General features: G+C 40.2%; 1 protein-coding gene across 5 annotated transcripts in view; it reads right to left on the bottom strand.

The window, feature by feature from the left end:
- The window catches only part of Il23r (interleukin 23 receptor), a 116,243-nt gene that overhangs the window by 40,615 nt on the left and 57,451 nt on the right, over positions 1-18,177 (bottom strand). For 4 of the 5 annotated variants that reach the window (XM_028782464.1, XM_028782462.1, XM_028782466.1 and 1 more), the window contains 3 exons: positions 15,419-15,715; positions 8,673-8,796; positions 3,753-3,913 (listed from right to left, as the gene is read on the bottom strand). In XM_028782464.1, coding sequence (XP_028638297.1) covers positions 3,753-3,913; positions 8,673-8,796; positions 15,419-15,715 — 582 coding nt within the window. Of the gene's footprint in view, positions 1-3,752; positions 3,914-8,672; positions 8,797-13,601; positions 13,792-14,751; positions 14,792-15,418; positions 15,716-18,177 lie in introns of those variants that run through there. The other variant, XM_028782465.1, reaches the window with a different exon arrangement.

Here is an 18,177-nt window from a genome sequence, read left to right as displayed (position 1 = left end):
CACAATGTCAAGCTAATTTGAATCCTTCCTCCTTACAAGTTGAGTATTTTAGGTGTTTTGTCACAGTCACAGTGACACTGCATCCCTGTTTACTTAAGATCATCCCACTTGATAAGCTGTTAAACACACCTTTCACAGCAATATTCTTTTTCTATTGTATAATTAGGAAATATACATCTAGATAATAATGAAGTAAGGATATTGTACCTGCTGCTAACTTATTTTGTTCTTCTATTGCAATAAACAAATCCCCTGAGTGTATGCAAATTGTCATGCATCCAGATGGGTCACCTTGTAATTGTTTTATGAGAAACTGAGTAGTAACTGGACTATTCACATTTATAAGCTATACAAACACTTGTAAATTTCTTTATCTGAACAGAGTATGCTATTTGATACTTTTCATTTCTTCTATAAGTGTAATGTAAAGGTGAAGACATTAGTCTTTGTTAGATACATTATCAACTCAAAAGCCTGCATCTAGATTCCAGGAACTTTTGCTATGACTTAATATTCTTTAAGAATTTATTAATATGTAACTTCACAGAATACACTTTGGGAAGCTATTGTTTTATTTAGCAATTACCTAAAATTATATACACGGTAGGTAATTTATAGAGAATTATAAAACTAAAAATATGCTTTCTGCTGTACAGTCTTATATAGCACTAAACAGCATAAACATTAAGGCAAATTTTGTTAAATTCCAGAACTCACAGTAGGTGATTTATATCACTTAAATTACAAATTCGTTGGCCTTTTGCTAGTATAAGGTTTGTTTTAATAGTAATCAGTTTCTAAATTTTTCTGGAGTAAAGAAAGTAGACCCTCAGTGCTTTAAGACCACTTAAAATCATTTTAGGTACTATCAAGCCTATAAATTATATTCTTCTTCCTGTCTCCCACTTGAGTTTGGCTTATGCATTCAGAATAGCTTCATTAAGCATTCTGAATCCTGTAAAAATCAACAAAATCAAAATATAATAACTGTGTCCATTTCATCAAAAAGTAAGTAAGTAAAGTTGGGGGTGGGGACAAGGGCACTCAGGCAGAGAGAAGGAGGAAGAGAAGAGGGAGAAGGAGGAGAAAGAAAGAGGGAGGGAGGAAAGGAGGGATAGAGAGAGAGCAAACGCACGTAAAATGTCTGGATTATATAGGAAAGAGCCTCTGGAGGAAGGGCACCCCAGCTGCTGAGCTGGAAAATTCAGGGTTGGGGATCAGGTATGCTAGGTAGGGACTGAGGGATGCTGGGAGAACCAGGAGGCCGGCCAGGTCTGCTTTGATATGTAAAATATGCACCTTGGTCCCTGGTTCCAGCATCCTTAACTAGTTCCCCACTCTCTGCATCTCTGTCCACTATCCTCTCTCTCTGCTCCTCTGCCGCCCCCACGCCCCAATCTCTTTGCCTTCCCTCTCTGTCTCTCTGCATGATGACTTCACTGGCCTCATTCTCTGAGATTGAGAAACCCAAAGGGAGCTGTTCTCAAATAAACATGCTTTTATACTTTAAATTTGGTTCTCTGTATCAGTGGAGAAACTTTTCAGCGTCTACTTCCATTTGTTCTCCTCTCACTGCACGAACACTTCGACCTTCATGCACAGTGCACAGTGCTCACTCCCTCAGACACACTCATTGCACCCGTGAGGGCAGAGACAAGGTGGCCGACCCGTGTAAAATAAAACTAGATTCTTGTGTCTAATTATGCACAAATACCAACTTCAAGTGGGCCATTATACACAAATGCCAACTTCAAATAGACCATAGATCTCAATAAAAGGCCGAAAATTCTGGCACTTTTAGGGGAATAAATAGAAAATGCTTTACAATATTGGCCCAGACAAGGACTTTTTGAAAAGAACTCCAATCCCCTGGGAAATAAGACAACTGTTGACCAATGGGACCTCACAGTATTATAAAAACTTGAAGAGACAGGAATGAAGGCTACTCTTCAACTCAAGTTTCTCTTCCTAGGTGCCTCTACTTTGTGTCAAACTGACAAACAACTAATAAGGACAAAGAATGTATATGTGTATATACATATATGTGTCAAACACTTTCATATCTCTATACATGTATATATGTGTATAAATATCGTAATATATACAGACATGAAATGTTTCATGAAACCCATTTCTTTGTATACTAAACCAACAATTAATTTTTTTTTGTTTTTGAAAGTCTTTATTTCAATTGGTAGGGTTACACTCAGGTATTCAAAACCTAAGTGTAGCATCTAGCGTCCAGAGCACAGAGGTTTTTTATTCCAACAATTAATTTTTAAAATGAAGAACTTCATGATAATTTTGCCACAAAGCAGTTCATGATATTATACTTTATGATGGTGGAAAATCAGGAGTAGTGTAAATTAACAAGGGAACAAATGATCACATGTTGAACTTGTTAGTATTTCTCCTAGGCTCTGCCCAATAGTTGGCTAGCAACAGCCAGATACAAGTCTGGCTTGCTATAAAAGGACTGTTTGGCCAATCTCTCTCTCTCTCTCCCTCTCCCCCCCCCCCCCCCCCCCCCCCCTCCCCCTCCCTCTCTCCCCCTCCCCTTTCCCCTTTCCCCTTTCCCTCTCCCTCTCCCTCTCTCCCCCTCCCCTTTCCCCTTTCCCTCTCCCTCTCCCCCTCCCTTTCCCCCTCCCCTTCCCCCTTTCCCCCTCCCCTTCCCCCTTTCCCTCTCCCCCTCCCTCTCTTCTCCATCTCCCTGTCCCTCTCCCTCTCTCCCTCTCCCCCTTTCTCTGTCCCTCTCCCCTTCTCCCTCTCTCCCTCTCCCCCCTCCCTCTCCCCTTCTCCTTCCCCCTCTCCCTCTCCCTCTCCTCTTCCCCCTCTCCCTCTCCTTCTCCTTCTCCCTCTCCCCCTCCCCTCATCTCTTCCTCTCCCCCCTCCCTCTCCCCTCCCCCTCCCCCTGTCTCTCTCCCTCTTTCTGTCTCTGGTCCCCCTCTCTCTCTCCATGCCTCTCTGTCCTCTTCCCCTTTCCCACGTGTTCCTGGCTGGCCTTTTTCTCTTTCTTTCTGTCCCTCTCTGTCCCTTTTCATTCCCACACCTCCTTCTCATGCCACAAATTTCATTTTATACTAGACCTGATGTATGGTTTGTACCTTGAGGGAGAAGAGATGCCTCTGCATGGGCCCCCACTAAAGCACAGCTCCTCCTGCTGCATCATGCCCCCACATTACAAAACATATTAGAGGTAAATATTTAAAGTTAATTGAAATAATATTGTAAGCTTTAAAAGGGAGGTTCTAAAATCTCAGGCAAAATATGCTAACACTTTTTTGGTTGGTGAAGTTAGAGATGTTGACCTAATTCTGAGCAGCCTCTATATATTTGAAAACAACCCTCCCTGACACACAGCATACAGAACATAATCTTTTCATAAGCCATGCTTTTACAACAGAGGACTCATCATATCTGAGCTCAATCTTTGTTTCTTCCCATCTGCTCTTGAAAGGTGACAAGTTATTTTAAGGTGGATTTCATGTCTCTCTTAGTCTCTCTGGCTTTTGGGAGCCAAGTTCTAAAAAAATAAAAAAATAAAAAAATTGTAAAATCACAGCCATCTAGAGATGAGAGTGGAAAGATTTCCAGTTGTAGAGTTGCCACAGGAGGCAGAATAATAGAAAAAAATGATTGCTTATAATCTGCAGGAACTTTAGGTGTCCTTTGTTTAAGCATAGACTGTGTGATGCTATCAATGCAAATTAGTTGTTTTTAATAAAAGACTTATAGCACCTCTCATTCCTTACCTATATCATCCAGATGGACTTGTAGTGGTTGTGAGTTCGCCATGCCTAGGACATTGACAGCTTGGACCCATACCAAATGCTTCCTGCCGCCTTGCAATGAGTCAGTGGAGATGTTAACAGAGTTTGAGGCAAGATATTGTTGTTGTTCTTCTGTCTCCAAACTATTTAAAAACACAAAAACAAATGAAACCCCACAGGTTATATTTATTTAATTTCCTTGTTCCAGAAATGTTGAATGTTATCTTTTCCACCTAATTTTAGAGCTTGACCTGTTACTAAAAAATGAACCAAACTTCATTTGATCTGAATTTTTAAAAACAAATTCAAGTGAGGCAAGTGCTGGCCTCACACTCATAGAGATCTGCTTGCTTCTGCCTCCTAAGTGCTGAGATTAAAAGGGTGTCACACTAGGCCTGGCTTTTTCCTTTGAGACAGGGTTTCCTGTAGCTCCAGCTGGCTTTTAAACTCCCTATGTCACTGAGGATGACCCTGAGCTTCTGATTCTCCTGAGTGCTGTATTACAAGAATGTGCCCCCACACCTAGGTTATTCAGAGTTGGGGGTTGAACCTGGGACTTTGTGCATGCCAGACAGCCTTCTATTAACTTAGTCACATTTCAGCCCTGAAATTCTTATTTCTGAGAAATAGAAATACTTCATAAAAATCTGCACATTACCCTTCGTAGGGGATGGGTGTGGAGGGAGTCACCTGCACCTTTGTCTTACTGTATCAATTATGATGTTTGAACTTCTGAGTTGAGATAACCACTGACCATTTTTTTTTAATCTAACACCATCGACTGCTTTTCTTCCAGGAGACTGCTTCCATGAGATCATAAGGAAGAGTTAAAGTTACAGTTATTTCATGCTTGGGGGTACATTCTAGGTTCCTTATTACTACATTCCTGTTTAGCAATTCCTGAGTTTCTGCAGCTTCATAATACCTCAGTAAGAATCAGAACTTGATTCATATGACATGCCCTCAGAGACACAAATATGAGAATCAGAATTTGATACAAGTGATGTGCTGCAGGAACATAGATATGAGGAACTAGCTTTAGGCTCTAACCAAAAAAATACTTTCATGAATTAAAATACCACAGAAACATTGTTCTGCTATAGGAAGTCTCTCTCACACTGACAGTCACTGCAGACATGCTATAGGTGTAGGGACCAAATAATGTATCTCTAGCAACTTAGGCTTTAAGTTCCAGTGCTTTCCCATACTGCCTCTTGCCTTTCACTAGCAGCAAGTGCATCATGAGCACTGTGTGGGTGGGGTAGCAAGCTTCTATCATGTTGACTAACTGTACAAAGCATGGGCTTTAGTGACAGGGATAGGTTCAGCTTCTGGCTAGGACCCTTCATAAGTTAGGAGACCGAGACGATTTACTTAGCCTTGATACCCTTCATCTGTGAAACAGGAAAGATAGCATCTCTGTGATCACAAATGAAGGTAGACACATGAGAAGAAAAAGCAGGAGTAGATGGCTTCATACCTAACAGAGGGTTCATTAAGTTATAGCAAGTGAAAAGGCACTTATAATGTCATCTTTATTAATATAAATCAAATAAAAAAATCAAGACAGGGTTGTTCTGTATCTCAGGCTAGCTTTGAACTCTTAATCCCCTTGCTTTGGCTTCTTAAGTGATGGGGATTATCAGTGTGTATATATAGTCAAATTATGTCTTGGGTTTATATATTTACATAGTGGCTTATATTCTTTCTGAAATAAGAGGGCTCATAAGTATATCAATAGAGAGCTTATTGGAAAATAGGGTAACCTGTGTTAGATAAGAATTCAAGCACAAGAGTAAGACAGCTGCAGCTATGCTTAGTGGTAAGTGTAAGTGTTAAGTGGAACATTTTGACTATTTTCCAGTTAGAGAAAACCACATACAGATTCTTAACTGGTTTGTGGCTAATTTTCTTACCACACATACTGAGACCTCAAGTCTTATAAGAAGAAATGCATGGGTTACTAAGGATGTGACCCAAACAACATGAGGAGAGCTGCAGGTTACAAGATAGGGCTCAACAGTTAAAAATGCTTGTCAACAAGCCTGACAACCTGTTGGAGGCAAGTTGAAAGCAGAGCCTGGTGTTTGATTTATGTTCACTTTGGACATCTAAGAAGAACTGTTGAATACTAAATGATTCTGAGCTTGTCGGACTTGTTGATATCTTTTTCCTCCTTTAATTCCTAGGGTTTACCAAGGGCCCGGAAGTCCTTAAACAGGAAATAAACATTTGCTAAATTGACTTGGCTGGTATAGAATGGAGGCCTATCATTCATTTGTTATTCTTTCTAATACTTGCTGAGATTGTTAAATAGTTTTTCATTTGTTATTTGTTTAGTGTATGTGTATACTCTCAGGTACAAATACCAAGATATGGTGGTCAGAGGATAACTTTTGAGTTCAGTTCTCTCCTTCCACGGTGTGGTTCTCTGAAATCAAACTTGGGTTGTCTGGATTGGAGACAAGCATTTCCAACTGCTGAGCGATCTTGAGGGTCCCATTAATTCATTTCTTTTCAACAACTATTAACAAGTAGAAGTTGCTGTGAGACACTGCTGAATTTCACAGATAAAATACCTATTTATAAGGGACTGCAGAAGTCAGCAGGGACAGCCGTAAGTAGATACTTAGTAACAGAGGTCAATCTCTTTTCCAACAGCGCTGATGATAAACAACAACACAAAACTCTGTCTAGTGGGGTATCATTAAGGAGACAGGGAGAAAGAGAGTTCTTGAATCAACAGACTCAGTTTTGTTTAACAAGGCCCAACCATTGAAAGATTGCCACTCTTCTGTTGAACAAGCGGATGGGCCAGAGTAACAGTCTGTGTGATCTTGCTGGAGCATAGAAAGAAGCACAAGAGTTGGAAGTGAAACTTTGCCTATACTGTTCTCTTACTGCTAGGCTAAGTGGAAATACCCTAAGAGGCCAGGTCTGCACAGGCCTTTTGCCTGCTGCATGCTTCCCACCTTGCCCACAGCATTTGGCATTACTCAACTTCTTCTTGGAGGGAAAAGCCCCTTGGGCAGTTTGTTAGAGAGGTAGGCTTTTCTTAAACTTTTTTCAGCTCACCACTGTGTTTCTCGTGAGTTTGAAGATAATTAGGTATGTGTGTGTACTTACTGGAATGTGCACTTTGAATTTGCTAAAAGGAAACATCCATTTTCTATAATTTTTCAATGCTTATGTCTTCTTTAAAGAATTTAGTTTTATTATGTAGTATTTATTATGTATGCGTGCATGTAGGTATGTGAGTGCAGGTTCCCATATCTCTATAGGATTTACAGACAGTTAAAAGCCATCTGACAGGGCTTCTGAGAATCAACTTTGAGTATTCTGGAATAATTTAAGTGTTCTTAACTGCTGAGCAACTTTTCCAGCCCCATTACATCATCTTTAAAATATGATGCAATTACATTGATCTGGACTCCATCAATTCAAAATACAGGTTGGGTTTGCCAGAGTTTATCTAAAGTTTAACTTCTTATCCAATGTGCTAAGGACCAGAAGTGTTAGATTTTAGATTTTTTCCCCCAAATTTTAGAATATTTATGTTCAATAGCTATAATGTTAATCTTTTCTATTAGAACACATCCAACATAATTTTCTGGGTTTATACAAAATGACTGGAAAATAAATTGCATATACTTCTCTGTACATGATTATTGCCTTATTAATCTTTTTACTCCTATGTAAATCAGGCTTGGTATAAGATAAATCACACCAACGTATGCAGTCAGTTTTGAGTGCAACAAAATATCTAATACCTTTTGATATAAATAGTCTTATTGGTGTCCTTCCAAATTAACATGCTGAGATCTAGCAGGTCTCTTGAGTAATGGGGTCATTGTCATGCATAAGATTTAGCCTTCAGTGCAAGAGCCTTAAGTTGCTGAGCTCTTAGATGGTGGTGAAGTAATAAGGGTTTCACACTCAAGGATGATGCCAATGCCTTATGAAAGAATGGAGTTGTCTTTCCACCATTCATGGGGGGCCTCGAAGAAGATATTGCTTATGGGAAATGACCTTTGGCAGACTCTACTGGCTCATTGATCTCAAACTTCTCAACCTCTAGTCTATATGCAATAAATTTCTATTTCTTACCAATCAATCACTAGTATTTTGTTATAGTAACATAAATGGGCTAAGATGCTTCTTATTTCATCACTGCTTTAATAATTGTCTACATTTCACAAGAGGTTGAGAGCCATCCAGCAAGGCTAACAACCTCTCTGAGGTCACATAGAGGCAACAGGCAAATAGCGTTGGGTGACAGCGTAAGGTTGCTCTGTAACATCTTCTGCCATGTTTCTGCCTGGACAGAGTAGACAGACACGTGATTCTGCCCAGAGGCATGGAAGAGTAGTCCTTGGGAGGGCGTCTTTTTTCTTTCACCACTTATCTAATCTAAAACTTGAATTCCCACTCAGCTAGAGTTGTAGCACCTACGTTAGAATTAAAACTCAAAGGTCAAGATTAACCACTGATAATTCCCCTGAACTTCCTGCCATAGAACCTGACATCGTACAAGTTGAAAGCCAGAATCACTCAATCAATTAGAACAAGCATGCATTTGGGGGTTTATTTTAAAAACAAGAATGGAAATTTTGAGGGACTAAGTATATTATGCTGATCCTCAAAGGAGAATAAGGGCTTAAATTTAGGTCACAGTTTAAAGCGGGCTGTGGCTTCTCTAGGCTCTTGCTACCAGTTACCACCAAGAGAAAAGGATGCGGAAGTCATAGAGTTTGTTGTCCCATGAAGCAGAAAATGGAAATGGCACAGGAGTGATTTTAAGTTCCTGAATCAAGGTATATGTCTCAGATTTGAAGCAGGTCTTGGTCACGGCTGGATCCCCTCTGGAATAGAATGCATTTTTGATAGTGCCATAGAACCTACCTCTTCACGTGCACAATATACTTGGTATCTATGTAGGTGGGTTTCCCAGTGTTCCAGATGCAAGTCATGTTGCCTGAGTATTCATGAATGACACATGTCATATTGCTGGGGGCATCTGGTGGATCTGTAACAAAATGAATCACTAAGAGCTGCTTTTGATAAAGTAGCTAGCTATTAAACTGTCAGTTTCATGGGGAAGCTAGGTCTCTTGTCACTGAGAACCCATGGACTCCTCATTCTACTACTGCTACCTTACAGTGTAGTCAAATTTGACACCAAACATGCTTCTCCCCACAGTATATTTTCCTACAGTTTCTTCTCCTGTGGGGATGTTAACAAGCTCAGATTCCACTCATCCAAATCAGCAAGCCTCCCTCTATGTCTCCAATTCTATCTCCCCTCAGCTACCATTCCACCTTTCTTTTTAAGCAAGATATTAAAAAAATTATTGTGTGAACATGTGTGTATGGTGTGTGTGTGTTCTGTGTTTGTATACTTACGTGTGTGAGAATTCTGGTGCATGTGTAGGCCAGACGCCTATTCATTATCTTCCTTCATTACTTTTCATATTATTTTTTAAATATTTGTTTTATTTTGAACTGTATTTTTGTGTAGGAGTGTGTGATGAGTACAGGTGTCTCTGGAGGCTAGAAGAGGATGTCGAATCCTCTAGAGCTGGAATTCCAGGCTACTGTAAATTGTTCTATGTGGGTTGTAGGAACTGAACTTGGGACTTATACAAGATAGTTTATGTTCTTAACCACTGAGCCATCTCTAAAACCCCTCACACTTTTTAATTTTCTTGTTGCTATTGTTATTGTTTGTTTGTTGGTTGGTTTTGAGGCACAGTTTCTCACTGAATTGGAAGCTCACTGATTGGCTGGTCTGGTAGACCAGCAAGCCCTGGGGATTATTCTGTCTCCGCCTCTCCAATGCTGGGATTAAAGCCAGGCATCACCCTGCCTGGCTTTTATGTGAGTGCTGGAGATCCAAATGCAGGTCCTCATGCTTTCATGGTGAGCACTTTACCAACTGGGCTATCTCCTCAGCCCCTCTGACTTACTCAGAATTTAGTTTGCACAGTTCTAGTAGCTCCACAATTGTTAAAGTGACAGTGAGTTTCCATCTGGAAAGCTCCATACTGTCCCGTCAAAATTACATCATTATTACTGAGCTTGGCCTTTGCAGTTGTTGAGTCTCTTCTTACTTTCCCCTTCAAGGCTAGGCTCTGTGAAAGATTCTTTAACTTTTTCCTATTTCCCTGGAAGACTATTTCCTCTTATGTAGAATACATTCTACTTTTCCCTTTGGAAGTTTGAAAGTTAGCTATTAACATTCAGAAAGAACTACTATTTAGCAGTAAGGGGAAGGAAACTTCCAACTATGTTATAATATGGATAAAATGTGAGGACACTGTGCAGAATAAGCTGGACACAAAAGACTGCATGATTGCCTTTATAAGAGGTGTGAAAAATAGTCAAATTCATAAAACAAAAGGTAGAATGATGGTGGTGGTCCCCTGTGTGGATAGGCAGTGTGTGCAAGTCCACAGATGAGATAGTTTCCTTTGACAAGAAGAGTTCTAGCAAGAGAGTGCTGGGAGAATATGTTAACTCAGTGAACACCACTGAAACAAGCCCCTAAACGTGGCAAAAATAAGTGGGTTATACTATGCACATTTTACCGTCACCACATCAAAAGTTGTTTTTTTTTTCAAGGGTTGGTATTCAGAGAACTATTTCAATGCACGCTCTCTCTTTCCCACATCCTTGCCCACACTCCCACTCACCCACCCCTGTTCAGTTTTTCCACTCCATAGCCTCATTTCTTTCTGTCTGCTAGCATTTTTCTTTTTCCCAATAAGAAGCAACACTTTCCTTAGTCTCCTCAGCTCCCCTCTCTACCCCAGCCCAAGGATGTCAGTAACTAGGTCCTGTGCACAAGCAATGTGCAAGAAATTTATTACTAAATAATGAGCATATGAGAAAGTGATTTTAAAAGTATGTAACAAAGTGATATAGTATAGCATCTTTGTTAGAGAAAAAAGAGAAAGATAAATACAGAAACTTCAAAGACACCTTCCCAGTTGTTAAGAAAGGATTATGTCATGAGCAGAGTGAAGGACTCGTGGACTTGAAAGGCATTTCTATTTTTGTTCAATGAAAGCTTTTAACTTTTGTGTGTTGAATGTAATCAACTTAACTATAAAAATCTTGACTATAGAGATGCCTGAGTGGTTAAGAGTATTCACTGGACAACTATTAGCCTGGAGGTTAGATCCCAGCACTCATGGATGAGCAAGGAATGTATGGTATGCAATAGCTTTAAACCCAGCCCTGGGAGAAGCAGAAACAGGAGAATAACTGTGACTTGACTTTCAACTTAGTCAAGAAAATGTGAGTCCTGGGTTCAGAGAGAGTCTCTGTTTCTAAGGAAAAAAAGGACAGAGGAAAACACCTGGTGCCCTCTTTTAGCCTTCACACTCACTCACTCACTCACGCACGCACGCTCACTCACATGCGTTTACACTCTCACACATGTATCACTCCTCTTTAAAAGCTACTTTCCCCGGGCAGTGGTGGCACACGCCTTTAATCCCAGCACTTGGGAGGCAGAGGCAGGCGAATTTCTAAGTTCGAGGCCAGCCTGGTCTACAGAGTGAGTTCCAGGACAGCCAGGCTTACACAGAGAAACCCTGTCTCGAAAAACCAAACAAGGAAAAAAGAAAAAAAAAGAAAAGAAAAAAGAAAAAAAGTACTTTGTAAGAGTCTGGTGAGGGGTTGCATTAAGTTCCAACGAGTAAGTTGTAATTCCACAAAGTGAAGGAAATCTTTTAAATTTCATTTGAACTTGAAGAAGGTAAGGACGGCAACAGTACTTTACATCATTCTGTATTCTGGATTGTGAGAACTTGTGGATTCTAATAGTGGGATTATGTCATGGGTAGGATGATGGGCTCGTGGGCTCCATAGGTGTTTCATTTTTGCTACTTTCCCCTGTGGTTTTAGGCAGAGAACACTGTTAATTTGAAAATCACAGAAGACAAATGTCAACTTTCTGGACTCTGTTTCACACTATTCTCCATGAAGCAAATGGTCAAGAGTGTGAATGCATGGTTGGCATGAACTCTGCAAAAGACAAAAGCGACAACTTTGCATGTGTGTAAGTGAGCAATGTATGTTAGTGGGGAGCAGAGTAAAGAACTAGAGAGTAAAGTCACAGGAGGAACACCCCATTGTTAGATCTAGGTAGTAAATATCCAAGAATAAAACTGGCTGTCCACTTCTTGAGAATACCCTGAATACACAGAGAGAATTAAGATTTTGTTCTCTCATACCTATTCCATCTATCTATGCTTATTAGAATATTCCCTGATCATTTACCAGGAGACTTATTAATTCAGCCTAACCAAAGGTTCTTTGCCACTGAGTTCTTTTGAAGGAGCTGGGTCTGTGGTCCTCTTTATTTTGTATTTCTACTGTTTAGCATATTTATTGGTACATATGTACGTATGTACACATGTAAAACTGAAATTTATCCCATGAACTGAATGGCAATTAACAAGATGGCAATGACAGGAATTACGCTGGAGAGAGGTGTGATGTTTCAGGTGGAGATCACTAAGCACCTGCAGGAAGGTTTGGGTCAGTCAATCCACGCAAGGAGCAACTCTGAAGATGAATGTTTAAGGATTTAAGTGGATAAAAATTCTTTTATCACCAAGAGTGAAGGTCAAAAACTGAAAAAAATTAAGGTTAAAAAAATGCTTAGAAATTTAAGTCAATGATTAAGTGGAAGTATTACCTACATGGTTAATTTAATTTGACACTTTTCAATGACCTGTATTTCCTATAATATGTTCTCATTTAAGCAGAGATAAGAATCTAAGAAGCATTTAAGATTGTGGACTATAGTGGAAAAAATATTTCAGAAATTGCTCATATAGAGAGATGTTGAAATACCTGGATCTTTTCAGGGAAAGCACTGACTCACTCGCTCTCCACCTTTCGGGATGCGTCAACGTGCCCACAATCACTCTGTTCAAAACAGTACTGATTACTTGGCATCGTAAAGCTTACAGAACAAATATCTGGTATCAAAGTAGCCCAGTGAAAGCAGTGTGCTTTCTAGAACACCACAAAACCCTCAAGGCCCCCTTTTTTGACCTACTTAATAGGAGTAAGAACTCAGCCCCAAAGCACATTGAGCTTGAACCCAGGGGTTTGAGTTAATTCTTGCCTGACAGTTGGGTTTGTCTACTCATAACCCAAGGTTTCTGTGAGGAATTACATTTCTCAAATTAATGAATGGAAAGAGTGATAGTAGAGGATGCCTGGAAGGCAGCCTGAACATGAAACACAGCATGGCTCTGGGCAGAAACCTCTCAACCAACAACAGCAGGAGTGTGGCAGCAAGCTCTCAGTCACTCACATTCCAGCAGGGGAAGGAATATTAAGAAAAAATTTGTAAAATCCCATTTGGTGTTGTTTTGGATGAAGGTGTTTCACTAGGAAAACAAACTAGCAATTTAAATTAAAAAGAAGGGACAAGTGCTCAGTGACAAACTGAAATTTAAGGCCATGTTTGCTGAAAATAGGAGCCTCAACAACATCCCAACCTCATGGATCAGCAACATGGTGGTAACTGTTTTGATTTCTTGTTCCATCTTATAAAATCATCTGCATGGTCTCCCTCCCAGCATCTGTCTGTTTAAAGGGTGAGGTGCTCTTTGATTCAGGAACTGTAAATAGGAGACTGTAAATAGGAAAATCAAAGTTGCTGGATTTTCTTTTAAAAGAAGTGATACTTATTTTAGATCACTCACTCCCTCTGCTTACAGTTTGATTTGACAATGTAGGCACCCTTTACTGTTTAGTTCAGTAATTTAAAGTGTACATAGCAAGGTCATTATTAAAGTCTAAAACTTACTCTTTCCTCCAACTCTTCTCCACCTCATCCTGTAGCTGTCTCATTTGAAAGACATGCATGCTTTGTCAGCTGCCCGGAGTTAAGTAAGACAGTGGCCTTTTTACAGAACAAGAAAGTCTCCTAGTTTTCAGGTGACCAGTCTCAAAGCCAAATGATAGTGGGGTCCAGTCTGGCTCTTCTTATCTATGATCTGGAACCGACAAAGAGCAAGAACTTCATATAATATTGCCAAAAGTATGGAGAAAGGGAGCTCTTCTGATCTTTGAGCCCCAGTGGCAAAGATGTACTGGAGAAAGACTCTCTGCTTTAAAACAGTGAAGAGTGGACAGGGAGATGGCTCAGTTAAGAGTTTGCTGTGCAATCATGGGGTCCTCACTAGCATCCACATTACATGCCTGGCACTGTGCCATAAGCTTGTAGTTCCAGCACCGAACAGGTGGAGACAGGAGGATTCCTACATCTCCCTGGCCAGCCAGACTAATTGGTGAGTTTCAGGTTACAGTACAAGGCCAGGTCCCAAAACGCAAAGTGAAAGACTCCTTGAGAATAATGTTCACGTTTTATCTCTGGCTTCTGCACCCATATGCACACACACACACACACACACACACACACCTACAAACACAATCACAGACACTTAAACGTATAAAAAACAAAAAGTTCATAGATATTTTGTACAAATCAGTACAGGAACTTATACACCTTCAAAATATTGTAAATCAACTGATTTTAGTGTGTGTTGAGATTGATTTGACTAAATTTTTCTTAATAATGTTAATAATGGTAGTTCGTAACATGAGCTATGGGATAAGAGACGGGATTGCATGAGAACCTCCCTATGTATGTTTACTTGTTAGTTTATTGAAATAGAATCTCTCTATGTAACCCTGGCTGGCCTGGAATTCCTGATGTAAAACAGGCCAACTTTGAACTCCCATGTGCTGGGATCAAAGGTGGGAACCACCATACCTATTTGTTGAGTCTCCCTATGTTTTATCCAAAACACGCATTTACAAGAATTCAACACTAACATACCTTAAAGTTTTTAGTATACATTCAAATAAATTATTGAAATAAGGTGCTTACAGCTGCTTTTATTCCACAAAATGGAGGTTGAGGTCAGCTAAGCAAATCGACCAAGATTACTCACTGAGATCATAGTGCGAACACATAGGTAGTTTTGAAATGCAACCTGAATCTTGGCTTCAAAATCTCTTAATAGGATCAGCCATCCTAAGAATTAATGACATTAATTTGTCAAATAAATTCACCAACGAAGTCAAATAAAAACCAGACGTAAGAGCATCATTTAAACTTTTTGTTGTTGTTGAGGCTTAAGTTGACCAGGAATTCACCATTCTCCTTCCTCCTCATTTAGAGTGCTGGGTTATAGGCGTATACTATCATTGTTAACTAAGACAACATCTCCGTTAAGGAGCTGCTGCCTTTCACATAGACCGTTCATTCAGACTAGTGGAGAAAATTGTTCTCTGGGGGGGTGTTTGCAATATTTAAAACCTTTGATGTTCACACCAAATCTTCATACTTCTGTCTTCTTTTGAAAACTCAGCAGATCAAGGCACACTGGGCCCCAAGAGGTGGTGGGTGTCCCAATGAGCTGTGATCTTTTTTCTCTGTACAAGCCTCACCAGTCCCTATAACTCATACTCATAGTTCACTAACGTGACTCTATAGACTTTTGAGCTGAGCCTCAGTTTTAAATTGATCTGATGCATAAACTATGTTGATTTGTCTCCATTTTTGTGTAAAGGCCCAGCAACTATCAGTTAACCATTAGGATACTCCGTAGTACTTACATCCAGAGGTAATGTCTTTCCCACAAATAAGTGTCTCTTGAAAATGTCCAGGACATTCAGCAGTGCAATGCATGGAGGCATGAGGTTCCGAAAAGCCTTTATACCAAACTCGAGCTGTTGTTCTATTAATCCTTGTGACATGAAATTTTTCTTTGAAGCCATTTTTATAAAAGTAAAGATTCCTTGGTCGGCAGTTCTTAAGGGCTTCTTGGCAATATATAGAAACATTCATACCCATCTGAAAAATTTCACCAGGCTCAACCCACATGTTACCAGAGCAGTTTATATTTGTGATTCCTGGAAACAAACACATGAAATAATCAATTGTATGCAAAATATTGTAAGAGATTTAGAAGAAGAATATTCTTCTGCATGTAAAACTCATTCTTTCAATAACTAAATGAGCTGGGCGGTAGTGGCGCATGCCTTTAATCCCAGCACTTGGGAGGCAGAGGCAGGCGGATTTCTGAGTTCGAGGCAAGACTGGTCTACGGAGTGAGTTCCAGGACAGCCAGGGCTACACAGAAAAACCCTGTCTCGGAAAAACAAAACAAGATTTCTTTTTGTTTAAGTTACACATAAGTTAAAAATATTTAAATAAGCAAATAGTAGTAAAATAATTACAAGATCATCAATCAGAATAGAACCAGATGCTGAGTTCTGCTTGGCCGTGTGTAAGGGACAGCATGACATGGTTGCCTGCCCATAGAGCAGAGCCATCAAGGCATAGGCCTCCATGAGTGTTGATTGCTGCTGAGCATGTAAGGCTTGTTTGTAAAACAAACAAGTTTGTACATGTTTTCCTGTTCCTCCTTCGAGCAATGTCCTCTCTGCCAAGGTTAATGACTCAATGATAATCAGAGATACACAAGTGGGGGGCTGGGCGGATGGGGTGGGACAAGGCCGTGTCTATATCTCAGCAAAATGGTAGAATGCTGTTACCTTCAGTACAGTCTTTAAGGCTGTGAAAAAGAATGCTGAAAACATGATTTCAGAAATATGTAATTGCTTAACTATGCAAAATATAAAGATGTAATATGAATTGTACAAGGAGCTTCACAGATGTAAAGGAACAGAGGCAGCTATACTATAAGCCAGCTTGTCAGGAAGATACTAAGGAAGGGGATAAAAAGATTTAAGGAGTGGTGATCTCAAGTCAAGATCCCACCCAGGTAAGATTCTTTGTTTAACCTTACGAATGCAGGTTGATTCCCGAGTTCAAGGTTAGCCTGGGACAGTGCTAACTTAAGTCCTTGTGTGGTTGGAATGGTAATTTCAAGGTAGGGTCCCACCCAGCTACTTTATTGACTGTGCTTGTGCTTGCTGTTGCTTCCTAAGAATCGAGAGGCTGAGGTTATGGGATGTTGATTCATGGGATAATCAAAAAGGAACCTGGGGTAAAAACTGAGTTGATAATGTCAAGTCAAAGACTAAGCTTTTGGTTTATAAGAGATGAGCCATCCAGAGAATTTTTTAGAATAGCAAGAGAAAACTATCTGAAGCAGAGCAGAACACAGAGAACAATCTGAAAGCTGAAGGCTGACTTCAGTAGGAGATAGAGATAGAGATAGAGATAGAGATAGAGATAGAGATAGAGATAGAGATAGAGATAGAGATAGAGATAGAGAGGGAGGGAGGGATGGAGGGAGGAAGAGAGAGAGAGAGAGAGAGAGAGAGAGAGAGAAGCAGTTTGGAAAGCCATCTTGAACAGAACATAGACCTTCGGCTTGGATACATGATTTGACTTCGAGTCATTTGTTTTTCTGCTCCCTGATACCCCTACTCTCAGGAACTTCTCTCCAGACTGAAGCTGGTCCTTGGCAACCAGAAACATTAGTCTTGTAATCACAGGACTCAAGAGACTGAGAGAAGAGGACCTCGAGTTACAACCTTGTGCTACATAGATTAGAAGCTTTAAGATAACCTGGAATAGACAAAACCACAGCCTGGGAGCACTTAGGGAGGGATCCAGGGCTTCAGCTGAATACGTAAGAGTGGAGGGCCCTGCTGGACATAGGTGGAAGAAGAGATCCTTGACCTCATGAAGGCTGGATGCCCCAGGGGGTGGGAATTTTGAGGGTGGGGATGTGGGAGGGGGGTAGGTAGGGGTTACATCTGCAGAGAAGAAGGAGGAGGGGTGAGAGGATAGGGGGTTCCTGGGTGGGTGGGGGATGGGGTAAGGGGACAACATATGAAATGTAAATAAAACATCCAATAAAAAGAAAAAAAGAAAAAAAATGAGAGCAGGTGAGATGGCTACCAAACCTGAAGTTTGGTCCTTGGGTCCCCCACATGTTGAAAAGAGAGAAGCACATTTGTCCTCTGACCTCTTCCTGGTACCATGACACACACTCTGTTCCACAAACAGATAAATCAGTGTGAAAAATATTTCTTAAATGTATTTATTTTATTTATATGATGAGTACACTGTTGCTATCTTCAGACACATCAGAAGAGGGCATTTGATCCCATTACAGATGCTTGTGAACCACTATGTGGTTGCTAGAAATTGAACTCAGGACTTCTGGAAGGACAGTCAGTGCTTTTAACCACTGAGCCATCTCTCCAGCCCATGAAAAATATTTAAAATGGAAGAAAGAAATAGATGTGTCAGGTCATGGTAGCATATGCTTATAATCCTAACATTTGGGCAGCTAAAGTAGGAGAGTAGAGTATCTGAGGTCAGCCTGTGTTACACAGCAAGTTCAAGGCTAATGTGTAAAATGTAACTTGGTCTTTAAAAAACAAGCAAAAGAAGA

The sequence above is a fragment of the Grammomys surdaster genome, unplaced genomic scaffold, assembly GCF_004785775.1.
Source record: "Grammomys surdaster isolate TR1022 unplaced genomic scaffold, NIH_TR_1.0 752, whole genome shotgun sequence".
NCBI lineage: Eukaryota > Metazoa > Chordata > Mammalia > Rodentia > Muridae > Grammomys > Grammomys surdaster.
Note: the sequence above shows the minus strand (reverse complement) of the source record. Positions and strands in the feature narration are given on the sequence as shown.